This window comes from Odocoileus virginianus, chromosome 22 (assembly GCF_023699985.2).
Source record: "Odocoileus virginianus isolate 20LAN1187 ecotype Illinois chromosome 22, Ovbor_1.2, whole genome shotgun sequence".
NCBI classification, from domain to species: Eukaryota; Metazoa; Chordata; class Mammalia; order Artiodactyla; family Cervidae; genus Odocoileus; species Odocoileus virginianus.
The window spans coordinates 55,306,778-55,320,796 of NC_069695.1; the positions used below are offsets into that span (position 1 = coordinate 55,306,778).

General features: G+C 57.3%; 1 protein-coding gene across 2 annotated transcripts in view; it reads left to right on the forward strand.

The window, feature by feature from the left end:
* The window catches only part of NFATC1 (nuclear factor of activated T cells 1), a 90,108-nt gene that overhangs the window by 46,794 nt on the left and 29,295 nt on the right, over window positions 1–14,019 (forward strand). For both annotated transcript variants that reach the window (XM_070453005.1, XM_070453006.1), the window contains exon 8: window positions 4,256–4,388. In XM_070453005.1, coding sequence (XP_070309106.1) covers window positions 4,256–4,388 — 133 coding nt within the window. The remainder of the gene's footprint in view (window positions 1–4,255; window positions 4,389–14,019) is intronic.

A 14,019-nucleotide genomic window follows, 5' to 3' on the forward strand; every position in this document is an offset into this window, starting at 1 on the left:
GGGCCTGAGGGAGAACCAGGGGGCCTGAGGGAGAACCAGGGGGGCCTGAGGGAGAACCAGGGGGGCTGAGGGAGACTGGTGCCTTCTTGGCGTGTTTTTGTCTGAAGTCGGCAGCAGCTTCTCCACTGACGTGGTGCGCCTTTTGGCCTGCCTCTTTGTTTTGTAAGAATGGCCAGCACAGCAGCCCTGTGCTCTCACCCACACTCCGTCCTTGCCTTCTGGTTGGGGTGTGGAGACAGTGTGTCTGAAGTGTTTGTTGATGGGTTGGAGGTGGACAGCACCTCCAACTGTCTGTCTTCCTTTGTCCTCACAGAGCAGGAGGAACCTTCAGGTGACATAATGCACAGGCTGGCAAGTGATTTTTTTTGACTTTTTAAAAATTCTTTACATTTAAAACTTTAAATTTATTTATTTTAAATGAAAAAAGATGAATTTTTTTTAATGATAAAAGGTACAATTCACAAAGAAGATAGACATTATAAACCATTAGACACCTAACAGCAAAGAAACAAAGATACATAAAGCAAAAATCAGAAGAAATATAAGGGAAAAGAAAAAATATATAATCACTGTAAGACATATTAGCATTTTTCTGAGAATGTTTTATCAAGTGCAGAAAAAATAAGAATAAGAACATCTTGAATGAGGTAATAATTTAAATATAATAGACTTATATTTAATAATTTTATATTACTCTTACATCCTACGGTGTTTTTGAAGTTCAGAATCCCTCCAGTCTTTCTCCCTCGTCCCTCTGGTCCCTCTTGATGGTGGCATGTGGACGGTCCATTCCCGAGAGCACAGGCAGTGGCAGTCATTGTTCAAAGTCTCATTCATGATAAGGACTGAATTTTCTTCGTTGGCTGGAAGGTTTGCAGATGTGATCCTGGTGCCCTCTGCCCTGTGTCTGGAATCTCCTCCCTCCACACAGGTGGCTTCATCAGGAAGAAGCATCTTATTGTCGTTCAGCTGCTAAGTCATGTGCAACTCTTCGCAACTCCATGGACTGCAGCGTACCAGGCTTCCCTGTCCTTCACCAACTCCCAGAGCTTGCTCAAACTCATATCCATTGAGTGGATGATGCCATCCAGCCATCTCATCCTCTTTTACCTCCTTCTCTTTCTACCTTCAATCTTTCCCAATATCAGGGTCTTTTCCAGTGAGTCAGCTTTTTGCATCAGGTGGCCAAAGTACTGGAGCTTCAGCTTCAGCATCCAGTCCTTCCAATGAATATTCAGGGTTGATTTCCTGTTAGATTGACTGGTTTGATCTCCTTGCTCTCCAAGGGACTCTCAAGAGTCTTCTCCAGCACCATAATTTGAAAGCATCAATTCTTTGGCACTCAGCCTTTTTTATGGTCCAGCTCTCACATTCATACATGACTACCCCAAGCATCTTTACCTGTGACTTTAGCTTCCTTTTCCAAGCACTGCTCCATTTACAGAAACCTTTCCAAATGGTGTCAGAGGAAACCTTTCCTCCCAGGCCCAAGGAGGACACCTGTATCCCCCTGTCACCACCACCCCCCAGGGTGTCCAGGCCTCTAACCTCACACACTGCCTCACGGCTCCTCCTGGTTCCCTTGGAGAAGTGTTGCTGGCATAGGAACTCCACTTCTGGACAAGGACTCTAGGCCCCACAGGCCCCGCGGTTACTGAGGTGGACCTCGGGTTTACCATGACCAACACCAGCTGCTGGCGGTCACGCCGAAACAGAGGCCCTTGGCTCCAGGTTCCAGCCCCACTGTAGGCCCAAGTCCTCTGCCCCCGGGCCACCCACCCCTTCTCCCTGGGCAGGAAGGAGAGGCCAGAAGAAACTGCATTTTTGGCATCGAAATAATTCCGCCAAGTTGCATGTTCAGATTTTCCGTTGTTGGGTTTCCTTTTCCACTGTGAACAGTGCATATTTTAAAGAAAACTTAACCATTATCAGTCGTGTGTTCTGAGAGAAAAGCATGTGAACAGCAATGTGCTTCAGGTTTACGGTTTCACCTTTCTTATCTCTTAAATGAAGTTTACTTTCATATATTTCTTCTAATTATGAAAGAGTGCCATATTCATTGTGGAAACTTGGAAGATATTAACAAAGTATAAAAAGGAAAACGCCTAGTGAAATTTCAGTGGGATGTGACCACCATTAATATGTGGGCGTATTTCCTTCCACCCTTTTCCTGTCATGGGCGTGTATCTACACGCACACACACATACATACACATTATACATTTCAACAAGGCTGGGTGGCACTGCGTGTGTGGTTTATGTATGACCTTAAACTGTATACAGTTGGTATGTATCTACACACACACACATACATACATATTATACGTTTCAACAAGGTTGAGTGGCACTATATGTGTGGCTTATGAGTAACCATGAGCAGTGTAGACAGTGGGCATGTATCTACATAACACATGTACATACACATTTTTCAACAAGGCTGGGTGGCACTGTGTGTGTGGTTTATATACAACCATGAGCAGTGTAGACAGTGGGTTTTCTCAAAGTAAGTGGCATGGAGGTGCTAAGTGCCGTTTGGACCCCTCGCCCTGGTGCTGGAGAGACAGGTTTCCCTTCTGACCTCTACCCTCACTGTGCATTTAGTGCGTCATCATGATTTAATAACCTGTCCAGCATATCAGTCTGTGCCCACATCTAAATACAGTCCTCCAGTCACTTGGAACAAAGAGTACCCGACCCCCCGATGTGGAACCTGCTGAAGGTTCCTTGCCCCACCGGGCATGTCCCGGTGCGTATCTGCAGCCATTCCTGCGTCCCAGCTCTGGTTCTGGTCTCGACTTGAGCAAGCCCTCTACCTTTCTGCTGTTGACTCCAATGTCTTCCGTCATTGAGCACCAGCTGTGTGCGCGATGCCAGCATTACCTGCAGTCCCCTCCTCAGACCACCACCCCGAGGAGCATCTTCCTTGTCCTTTCCCATGTGCCAGTGGTGGAGCGAAGACTTGGAGATGTCAGAGCCTGGGCTGAAGTGCAGGCCTGTCCAGCACAAGTCGGGCTCCCGGACACGGGCTGCGGGGCTGGGACACAGACTTGGCAGAGGTGCAGCCCCGGTAGGGGTCTGACTGAGCACACATGCCCTTGCAGGGTCACCCACCCTTTGCTCCACTGGCTCTGTCTTGTTCCAAACAGGATGAAGTTACTGAAACAACAGAAATGCAGTTTCTGACCCACATGTGGTCACAGGAGATAGAGCCCAGAGCAGGCTGCAGGCCTGGTCCTACCACCACCCGCCCTCCCGCCAACCAGATGCCCTTAGCAGACTGTGCCTCATGTTTTAATCTATAAAGGGAAGAGTTGCCCTGAAGTTCTCACTTTTCTGTTTAAACTTTCTTAAGATTTCATTATTAACTGGATTGAATCAATTTTGCTGTTAATTAGGTAATAGGCTACAACAACTCTTTAAAAAAAAGTGATGCCACGGATTTTTCTTCTACATTTTCCTCTTGTTAACTGAAATCGTATGATAAAAATCATTGAAGAAACCTTTTAGGATGTGAAATCTTACCCTACCCGACCCCCAAAATCAGGGCCCCTCTTTGGTGCTGAGGCTGGGCCCTCATGTAGATGGCCGGGCACCTGAGCACATGGACCCTCCCTGCTTCCTTCCCCAACACACGCTGGCCCCGCCCCAGTGACTCCTCTGTGTATCTGTACTTGAAAGGGGGCAGTTTTGTGCAGATGTTGCTGATCATTAATTTAAAACCTGGAAGGGTAACAACAGCCTCCATAAACCCTTGGTCCATCATGCCTGCCAGTCCACCTTCCAGTCCCCGTCCATTCTTGGGGTCCTGGCTCGGGCTTTGGGCCATTGGCACAGAGTATCTCCAGGGGGCACTTGCCCTGGGTCTCTGCTGCCAGTTACCTGGACAGGTGCTCCTGGCTCCACCTGCAAGTCAGTGCCTGGGGGCTTATTAGTTTCCTGCAGGTCATGCTTGGGTTTGGGGGCAGAAAGGCGTGGAGTCCTGCCCAGTGGCTGGTCCCCTCTTGGCACCTGTGCTCAGGGCTTCTCTCCTGGACTCAGTCGGCGGCATCTTAGATGAAGCCCCTGCCTCCTCCCCGGATGCTCCCCTCAGCCCTCTCTGGGCTCTGGCCGTGCAGGAGCCCAGGGCCTCAGGCTCTTGGGCCAGCCTCTCCAGGGAGAAACCTGCGCCTCTCACTCTTGGGGGCGGGGGGTGGGTTGCTGGGTGTGTCCCTGCCTTGTGAGTTGCTCACTGCCCTCGCCCACCTCTTTCTGTCTAGAACTCGCTGGTGGTGGAAATCCCGCCTTTCCGCAACCAGAGGATAACCAGCCCTGTGCAGGTCAACTTCTACGTCTGCAACGGGAAGAGGAAGCGGAGCCAGTACCAGCACTTCACCTACCTGCCTGCCAATGGTAACGCTCTCTTTCTAACCGTAAATGCTGCCAACGAACCCACGGGGTGCTTTTCCTAAAAGAAAATCAGGGACCCTGATGTTTCAGTCGCTTCAAACTGTGTGGTCGCGCTGTGGGCCCAGCCATCATGTCCTGTTAGCAAGATCTCGTCGTTGGTTCCTTCCAAACAGAAGTGGAGCTTTTGGTGTGCTTTCCTTCATTACTGTGGGAGTGGGGCTGCACTTGGGGGTGATTACTGATCCTTTGGAGGCTGCTTGCTGATGTGAAACCACCAAGGGGGCAAGAAGGTGCAGCTGTTTTGTTCTCAGAAGCTGATGAGGTGGCCTCGGCATGAGTTAAATTCTCGAGATGCTTAAGGTGGAAATGCAAGTAGTTGTCATGATTTTGCAGGTGCTTGAGAAATAAACCTGAGGCCTGAGGCTGGTGACTGGTGTGGTCATTCACTAACATGATGGTTCCGTCCCCAAGCTGACGTCCCACATAAAACTCTCAGCTGGAAAATTGCCTCTCCCCTTGACCAGGAGGCTCTCACCCCCAAACACCCTTTGTTGTTGTTGTTCAGTCGCTCAGTCGTGTCCGACTCTTTGCGACCCCGTGGACTGCAGCATGCCGGGCCTCCCTGTCCTCCGCTATCACCCGCAGTTTGCTCAAGTTCATGTCCATTGAGTTGGTGATGCTATTTCACCAAACACCCTTTACTTAAGCAAAAACACCTTGTTCACATGGTCCATTCACACACTTTGAGGGTGGTTTCTCGTTCTAAAAAGGCCTGTTTGCACCTGTTCCACGTTCCAGGCTATTCTCTTAAGGAGAGCAACACTGTTGTTGCTTCACCCCTGAACTTGTAGGCAGTTGTTTCCAAGCAGAGCTCAGCCCTGCAGCCTGGTGCCCCAGCCCCTGCCACCTCCTCCAGGCAGGCAGGTCTGTGTCCAGAGAGGACCTAGTCCTGATTCTGTTGTGTCATGTAAGCGCAGCTGTTATACTGTGGCTTTTGTTCTCAAGACTTGAGAATCCCTATAATCTAAGAGGGAAATCACATACTTAGAACTAATTGCAAAAGCAGTTATATCCTTATGAAAATATTTTTAGAGGCTTTAGTTTTTCTGTAAATGTGAAACCCTCTGTGTTACAATAGACTAGGTGACAGAAAGCCCTAGAAAACCTGTTTGGCCATCAGACAGTAGAATTAACTGTTTTCCGGGAAACCAGTAGCCAAGGCTTTCCAGGTTTGAACAACGTGGTTTTGCTGTAAAGTCACCGTGTCACAAGCGTGCACATGGACAGAACCGCAGGAACACGTGCTGCCGTGGGCCTGTGCACGAGGAGAACATCTGCCCTCCTGCCCTGGGCCCATCTGCACATCTGTGGTCAGTACTGGGTGCACCTCGCAAGTCCTGCCTGCTGTTGGACACAGTACTGCAGCCCTGGTGGCAGAAATATTCAGTGTTGACTTGAAAATGTAACAATCATGTCCTAATTAAAATTCAAGTATGGTTGATTAAAAATCGAATGTTATAAAGAAAAATCACTTTCTGAAACAGTTTAGAAACTAGTTCGAACATCATTTCCTACATTTCACTCCAGGTTCACCTCCCACTAACACAGATGCTCCAGTGTTCGTGGGGCCTGTGCAAGAGCCAGGCCGCCCTTCAGATGGGGGTACTGAGGCCCCCAAAGAGATGTTGCTGCGGTCATGGGCGGGGCTGTCTTGGGGCCCCCATCTCCCCCTCCCTGCAGCTATCGTTCAGTCCTGCAGGCCCCTCCACCAGCCCCTGCTCCACACCCCTTCACCCCTATGTCTGCCCAGAATGCCCCTTTCAGCTGGTGACCCTGCTCCACCCGCAAATTCTCTGTCCATCCGTCTGTCCATCCAGAGCATGGCCATGTGGCCTGGTCTCCCTTCACATCTCTCCTGGACATTTGCTTCATCCCCAGAGGCCAAGGGGACCATGCCACCCGCCCCTGGAGCTCAGCCCTGCCCACCTTCCTGAGTGGTCTCCATGCCCCAAGGGGCTGTGATCACAGACACCACACTGAACTGCAGGTTCACTGTGAGCAGCCCCCAGGCAGCCCGGACTCCTTAGCAAATCACAGGGGCCATCCCTATATGTATGGTTGTTTTCCTTTTCAAAAAAATAAAATAAATGCATGAATGAAAAAACAGAATTCAAGTTTCCAGTTTTGGGTTTGGTGTTCTTACCATTGTCACTGCCTCCTTCAGCTTCAGGCTGAGTCTTCACAACAGTGGTGCTGCTGAAGGGGGCGGGCGGGCAGAGCCCCACATCCCCACTCCTTCCCCACATCTTGTCTCAACCCTGCCCTCACCCCTGGAAGCCTTGACCGCAGGGAAACCCACCGCAGCCCCCTGCCCCCTGCCGTCCGCCACATCACGTTAGCATCAGCTGTTCAGCCTAGAAGGGAGTCCTGGCTGCTGGCCTGCGTGGGGCCCAGGCAGTTTGGGTCCCTTCCCTGGTGGCTCAGACGCTATTGCAGGCTCCTGCAATGCTGGAGACCTGGGTTCAATCCCTAGGTCAGAAAGATCCCTGGAGACCACTCCAGTGTTCTGGCCTGGAGGGCTACAGTTCATGGGGTCGCAAACAGTCGGACACGCCTGAGTGACTTTCATTTTCATTTTCTTTCCCTCATGGAGAGGAGTCTACAGCTGTGGTGGGACACTCAGGGCAAGCAGAGTGGGCAGGGCTGGGCTTTGTGCAGGCTCTGGGTGAAGGTCAAGGGCAGAGCAGAGCAGACATCCGGGCGCTTGTGCTGCAGACACACCGTGTGCGGCCGGGGCGTTTCCCTCTGGTTGGCCACCGTCTGGGTTTAACTCACAGTCTTCTGAAAGGAAGCGTGCAGTCTCTGGGGTAACTAAGCTGAAGACCCTAGTCCTGTCGTGGGACTGAGACCTTCTGGGGAACAGTGATGGTCCTGAAGTTGCCATGCACCAGCTGTGTTAAAGATGCAAAGCAGCTTGCCTGTGGGGGGCGGCCCCTGAGTCTGGGGGATGGTGGTGTCCACTTTAGCTGTGTCCCTGGGGCTTGCGTTCTTGGCGATGCCTGGTGCCCCTTGGACAAGCAGCCTGCACTCAGGGAAGAAGCCCAGCTAATGACCGCAGGATCACAGAAGGAAGTCTGCATGCTACTAAGTTGAGAGTCCAGCAGAGCCTGGGGTCTAGAGATAACTTTCTCTCCATCTGAGATGCTTCTAGCTGTTCCCCAGACTGCCGGCCATGGTGCCCAGCCCCCTGTCTACCTGTTGCTCAGGCCATGAGGGTCCTTGAGCTTCGCGGGGATCGCGAGAAAGCCCTAGGGACACTCAGGCACCCACGTGGCCTCCGCTGACAGAGAAGCCAAGGGCCTGAGGCCGAGGGTCGCACACTTGCTGGGTTCAGGTCAGCCGGGTGGCCGCGACTGGTGGCCAGAGTCACAGGCAGGCAGCCATCCCACCCGGGCCGTCAGCGCTGCGACCTTGCCTCACAGCCAGCTCTGGGCTGACCTTTCCACTGGGCGTCTGGCTCATCTTTCCCCGAGTTCATGGCGCTGACATTCCATCCCGAGTACTGACCTCCCAGAAGCCAGTGTGCACACCCGGCAGTGACCGAGGAAGGCGCCTGTCTCCCGAGCTTCGGGGGCCGCCCCCGGGCCACCCTCTGACCACTCCTGTGAGCTGGGCCTCACGGGCACCCACTCTTCAGCATTCCCTCAGGTCGCAGATCCCAATGGGCCCCCATGTCCCCTCCCACCCCGTGTCACAGCTGTGTCTTCATGGCCTTGACCGCAGGGAGCCGTGCCTCTGATCCTGAGACACGTGTGTGCACAGGCCATGTCGCTTGCTTGGAGCAGCTGTGTCCAGAGCTCACTGAAGCCAGGGCTTCAGTCTGTCTCCGTCCTTCGCCCTGAAGGCCCTGGGCTGAGCTTTCTCACCTTGTCTCCCGTGGGAACGGGGGGCCCAAGAGACGGTGCAGATAGACCTCTGTCCACACCAGGACCCGGCTGGCCTCGCCTCATCTCAGAGGACCCGTTGGCCTCCCGGCCAGGCAGGTGCTACAGCGTTCCCCCCATGCAGGCGGAGGACCAGGGGTGTCCGTCCTGGGCCTACAGCCCCTAAACTTCCGCCCGAAGGCTGAGTGGAGCTGCATGGGGCCGGGTGCAGGTGGGAGAGTGGTGGGGGGAGAGCCGCTGTGGTTGGTGGCCTGGCCAGTCCTGGGAGCTTGCAAGTCAGCTCAGCCATGTGGCCAGGGTGCCGTGTGGTGTGGGGGCTCGTGCGGGCACCTGGCTAGGCTTCTCCTGCTGTTACTAAACCCCAGCTTTGTGGGCTCCCTCACAGCTCCAGCCGGGGACGAGGGATCCCTGTTTCCAGCTCTTTCCATGTTAAACCTGCTGCACAGGGGAGCTGGGAGCTGGCCGCCTGTGTGTCCAGGGCCCTGCTGCCGGCCCCAGAGGGACGAGTTGGGGGAGGGGGCTTGGACACTCCTTGCTGTGGGTCTGGCCTGCGTGCCACTGGCCTTGGTGTCTGGACCTGGTGGTGGAGAGCCCAGGTGTTTGGTGGGGACTGGAGACTGTTCACCTGTAAAGGCCTTCACCGGGTCAGCACCATCAGCTGTCTTGACCGCCGACTGCTTCAGGCTGCTGCCCGGCCTCAACTCTGCAGGGAGGGGTCTGAGCTTAGAATGGAGTAAGGATGGGGGAGGGTGAATCGGAGGCTTGAACTGGTGGGAACGAACGTGGGCGCCCTTTCCGTGGGGGTCTGGGCCAGGAGCCCAGTACAGCCACACCAGGCCTCCCCTGCAGAGACCATCACATACGGCGGAATGAGGGGGTGGAGGGTGGACAGCGAGGGCCACCAGCCACCGAAACCTGAGGCAGCCTGAGTCAGGCGTGAGGCTGGGCCCCCAGGCACAACCTCGCGGAGCAACTTGGCAACTCCTGGTCCCAACGAGGTGCTCACACAGAGGTCACCCCAGGCCGGCCCCTGGGCCCCGAATGAGTCACAGCCCCAGACGCACAGTTGCCTGGACCAAATGCGGGAGGGTGAGCCACGGTCCTTCTGACGCAGCTTTCGCGGCACCAGGTAAAACCCAAAAGTGACCCGCTTGTTGGTTCGTTTGGTCTGTTCTGCCCGCCATCCATCGTCAGCCCAATCAGTCGGATCCCCAGGCCGGGTCGACCCAGCAGGGCCATCGCCATGGATGGCCAGGCCACCTCACAGCTCACACCCCACATGTCTGCCTTAGAGCCGTGAAGCCAGTCCATATCAGCGTGCCTGAGCCTGCGGTCGCTCTGTCTCTTGGGGTCCCCTTGGTGCTCCTGCAGAGCTGCCAGGCGGCACCCCCAGGATGGCTGGGGGGACCCGGAGAGGATCGGCCTCCTGCCCCATCGGGCTTGGCTGGAGCTCCTGGCAGCACGGACCTGAGGTCTCAGTGCCTGCCATGGTCGTGAGGTTCCGCCCCGAGCCAGGAGCTTGTCCTCTGGGACCCGGGACCTGGCACAGGTGTGTGGGGAGGCCAGAGCTTGTGCGCAGAGGAGGAAATGTTGCTCTTGCCGTTGTGGGCTTGAGTCCCCTAGTCCTCTGGTCCGGCCGCCCACCCCCATGGTTCCCTTCTGTCCTGGACTCGTACAGAGGTGCCCGCCCACCGAGGCTGGCAGCTCGGGCAGCTCCCCTGCCCACGATTCCTGCTTCAGAAACCATGCCCTGAAGTTATCCTGTGGGTGTCTGTGTTCACGGCTTGAATGTCATGTAACAAACAGAAGACAGTTTGGGCTTTGCTCTCTGGGTGGACAGCCTCTCCTGTGCAGGTGGGGGCGGGAGGGGCTCACGGAGCGTCCTCACCACAGGCTGGGCTCACGCCCATGCTGCCCTCAGGAGGCTCTGCAGGCGCAGGGGCCGCGTCTCCAAGAGGTCCCAGCCCGCCTGGGGAGGCTGCAGTCAGCTCAGGTGCTGGGGGTGCCAGATCGGGGGGGAGGGGGCTGGCCCACCTGGCTCACAGATGCCCCTGCCTCAGTGTGTTCCCCTGTGTCCCCCCAGTGTCCCCCTCACTGTGCCCCCTCCCTGTGTCCCCTCACTGTGTTCCCCTGTCCCCGCCTCCCCCTCCCTGAGTCCCCCATGTCCCCCTCACCGTGTGTCCCCTCACTGTGTCCCCGTGCGTCTCCCGGGTCAATAGACAGTGAGACCCTCTCTCTGTACCACGGCCCCACAGCATCGGCGCTCTCCTCTCACTGCCCCGCCTCCTCTCTGCTGTCTGCCTCCAGACGCCGTCCCCAGGCTCGGGGTCTCGCCGCCCGGCACCCGTGTGGGGCAGGTCTGCTGGCAGCAGCCCTTGGGCTGTGGGCTCAGCCCAACCCCGGCTCCTCCTGCGCAGTGGGAAACCTCGGTCCCCTCCTAACTGGACGTCACCTGACCGGGGGGACCATGCCGCCGGCAGGTGCTTCCAGGGCCGAGCCCACCCACCCACGTGCGGTGTGGACACTGGCCATCCTCCCGGGTCTGTCCATCAGGAGAGCGCCTCTTCTCTGCCTCCGTCACTCTTCTTGTCCATTCATCTCTATCTGGATGCCGAGCCTCCTGAGGAGAGCGGGCAGGTGTGCCAGGACCCCACCTCTGCCGCACGCTGCCTGGAAGTGCCCCCTGGGCTGACTCACTGGGTTCCGTCTCAGTCACTGTCCCGGGACCGTGCGGAGCCCCCAGGGTGGGCAGCAGGGGGGTCATCTCCTTGAGTACACAGGAGTTTCTTCCCAAAGGGCGCCGTCGAGATGGCCTTGTGCTGGGGCTTCAAGGCGGGGGCGACCCCGGTGTGCAGACACGGGAATACGTCTGAGCGAGGAGGCCCTGCTCGGCTGGGTCACCGAGAAGCCGGAGCTGGGGGCTGCGGGTGCGGGGGTGCAACCTGGGTCACGTCCACCCAGTGTGGTGGGGACTCCAGGACCCCACAGGCTCACGACCTGATGCCAGTGCCCGCGGCTGCATAGACGCCCGCCAAGGCAGGCAGACCAGCCGCGGCATTTCCCCACAGCACCTCCAGAGCAGGTGGGGCGGGTGGGGGGCTAGTTAAAGCATTCTAGGGGCACCTGAGGAAGGAGGTAAGCCCGCCCTGGTGCCAGGCTGAGGACCCGGCACGGGAGGGAAGCCCCGAAGGTGTTGGCTTAACCTACCAGACGTGCTACTCTGAGGCCCCAAGCCCTGCAACCGTAACTGGAGCCATCCGGGCCGTGCGTGTGCCGGAGCGGCCGCCGGGCTTGTCGGGTGACCTCAGCGCCATTGCTGCCCGGTCGGAAGGCCCCACCCCAGCGCGCCCCCTGCCACTTCCGATTGTCCTGCTGCCCTGCTCGCTAGGCAGCATGGTCCGTGGAGCCACAGCCTGGAGCCCCGGACCACCCCAGGCAGGTGGCCGGCTCCCGGAGTGGCCTCGCCCGCACAGGAGCCGCCTCACACCGGGCTTCTTGGCCGGCAGCAGGTAGGCGCATCACGGGTTCTGTGACCCGTGGGACTGGCGCCTCCGTCAAGGCACCTGGCCCGCTCTCCCCACCGCCTCTCTGGGATGTGGGGCTCAGGGCAGGAGCCCCAGTCAGGAGGCATGCAGGGCTCAGACCCAGTCAAGACATCTCCTGAAGTGGCTTCCACGTGGGGCCCCAGGCTGGAGGAATGGTGCTTACTGCAGAAGCCCTGGACTGTGGCTGCCGCTGACCACAGGCATGCAGATTGGAGGGGAGGGGTTGCCTCTGAAAGTGGTTCTGCACACGCGCTCAGACATGGGGCCCACAGGCACACCAAACCTTGGGGACCCAGCCTGGACTCGGAACAGTCCCGGGCCCAGCACATGCCCTCCCCTCGGGCTGGCGGTCTCTGCATTGGGCTGTGTCCAGGTGGGGAAGTAGCACACCCACTTGGGAGGGGTGGGGCTTGCAGACTCACCTACGGGCTGTGGGAGACCCGCCAGAAGGGGCACATGGAGTCTCGGGAAACCCGCATCCACAGGGCTGCAGGAGACCCGCAAGAAGGAGGAGACGGGAGTCATGGGAAACCAGCACCCTCGGGGCCACAGGAGACCTGAAGGAAGGGGGACACAGAGTCACGGGAAACCCACACTCACGGGACCATGGGAGACACGTACCCATGGGAGACCCACAGGGCTGCTGCGGGAACCAGGACCTGCGGGTGTTTCCCGACGTGCGATCCAACTAGGACAGCTGGCCCTTCTCCGTGTCTGACTGGCAGCCAGTGAGGCATCCCTGAATCCTGCCCCATGGCGTCTGGAGCCCCTCACACAGAGCTCTGGCCAACTATGCGCTCGAGAGAGAAGTCTCTCGCCCAGCAAAGGACCGCGAGTGCGGCGTGGGCACCGGGCAGGCCAGGGCTGCAGGAGTCGGCCTGACGGATGGAGACCGACCAGCACCGGGAGTGAGGATGCCTGCCATGCCCACACCTGCCATGCTGGACACCTGCTGTCCAAGGATGCCTGGACACCACAGCTTTCTACCCGACATGACTTTGGGGACGTGAGTGACCACCCTGGCTCTGCCTGCAGGAGGCTGAACGGTGGCCATCACCCGCTGTGCTTCTCCCTGGCCTTCCAGCTGCAGCACTGCCTGGGGACCCAGTGCCTCCCTGCCTGCACAGGCGGGAAGAACAGAAACAGGGCTGGGGATGGGCCACAGGGAGGGCAAGACCGAAGAGAACGACTCTGCTGGGCATCCCAGGCACAAGCCGGGACCTGGCAACACTGAGTGGGGTCATGCGCTCTCACGTCATTGTCCCCGGGTCTCAGCCACGCGGCCACGGCACTGCCCAGGCACACTGTGGATGGGCTTCGGGAAAGCCAGTCCTGGTCCTCCAGACTGCTGTGGGTTGCAGGCACCAGCCGTAACAGAGAACAGATGTGCACCCGCACCGGCTCGAGACTGTTACAACAAAGCTGCGTCTGAGAGAGGACCTTTATTTACTTAAGGCAGAGGCTGGGTGCGTGGAGGCCCACAGGCTGGGATGGTGAGGGGCGTTCCCTCCACGCGGCCCACCCCGCCGCCTGGAGGCCAGCAGCACACACATGAAGAGGCGAAGACATGATCAGGAGGGTCTGGTGACAGTTTGCTGTCCTTCCTCCATCCGCGCACGGCAGCGCCAGGCGTCTGTTGTGAATTCAAGTGTGCTGTCGCCAGTTGCTCTCCGGGGAACGCAGCCATCAGGGTGTCCCTTGTGAACATGTGCGTAAGAGGCAGGAACCAAGGAGAAATGAGACACAGGAAATGAGTGGGCGGGTGGGGTGGCCGCGGTGGAGCCCAGCCCACCACAGACCCAGGGCACGGGGCTCAGTGCCATCGGGACCTGGTCAGGCCCACAACCTGGAGGGAAGGAAGGAACCGTCCATTGCCTGTGGTGCCACTTCCCAGCCTGGCTTTCCGCACCCTGGGGGTACCAGAGGCACTGCGAAGGACCCTGTGGCCATAGTCATGCGTTTTCCCCTGGGAACGAAGCCGTGCGCGGGAAGGAGGGCTGGCATTCTTGCTGGTGTAAAAGCATTTCCTTGTCTAGCGAAGGCTTCTCTCCTGCAGCAAATGGACACTCGCCTTTTCTGTTGGATTTTTACTGACCTCTGAGCGCCATCTTACTCTCTACTCAAGTTCACCCCATGTCAGACATT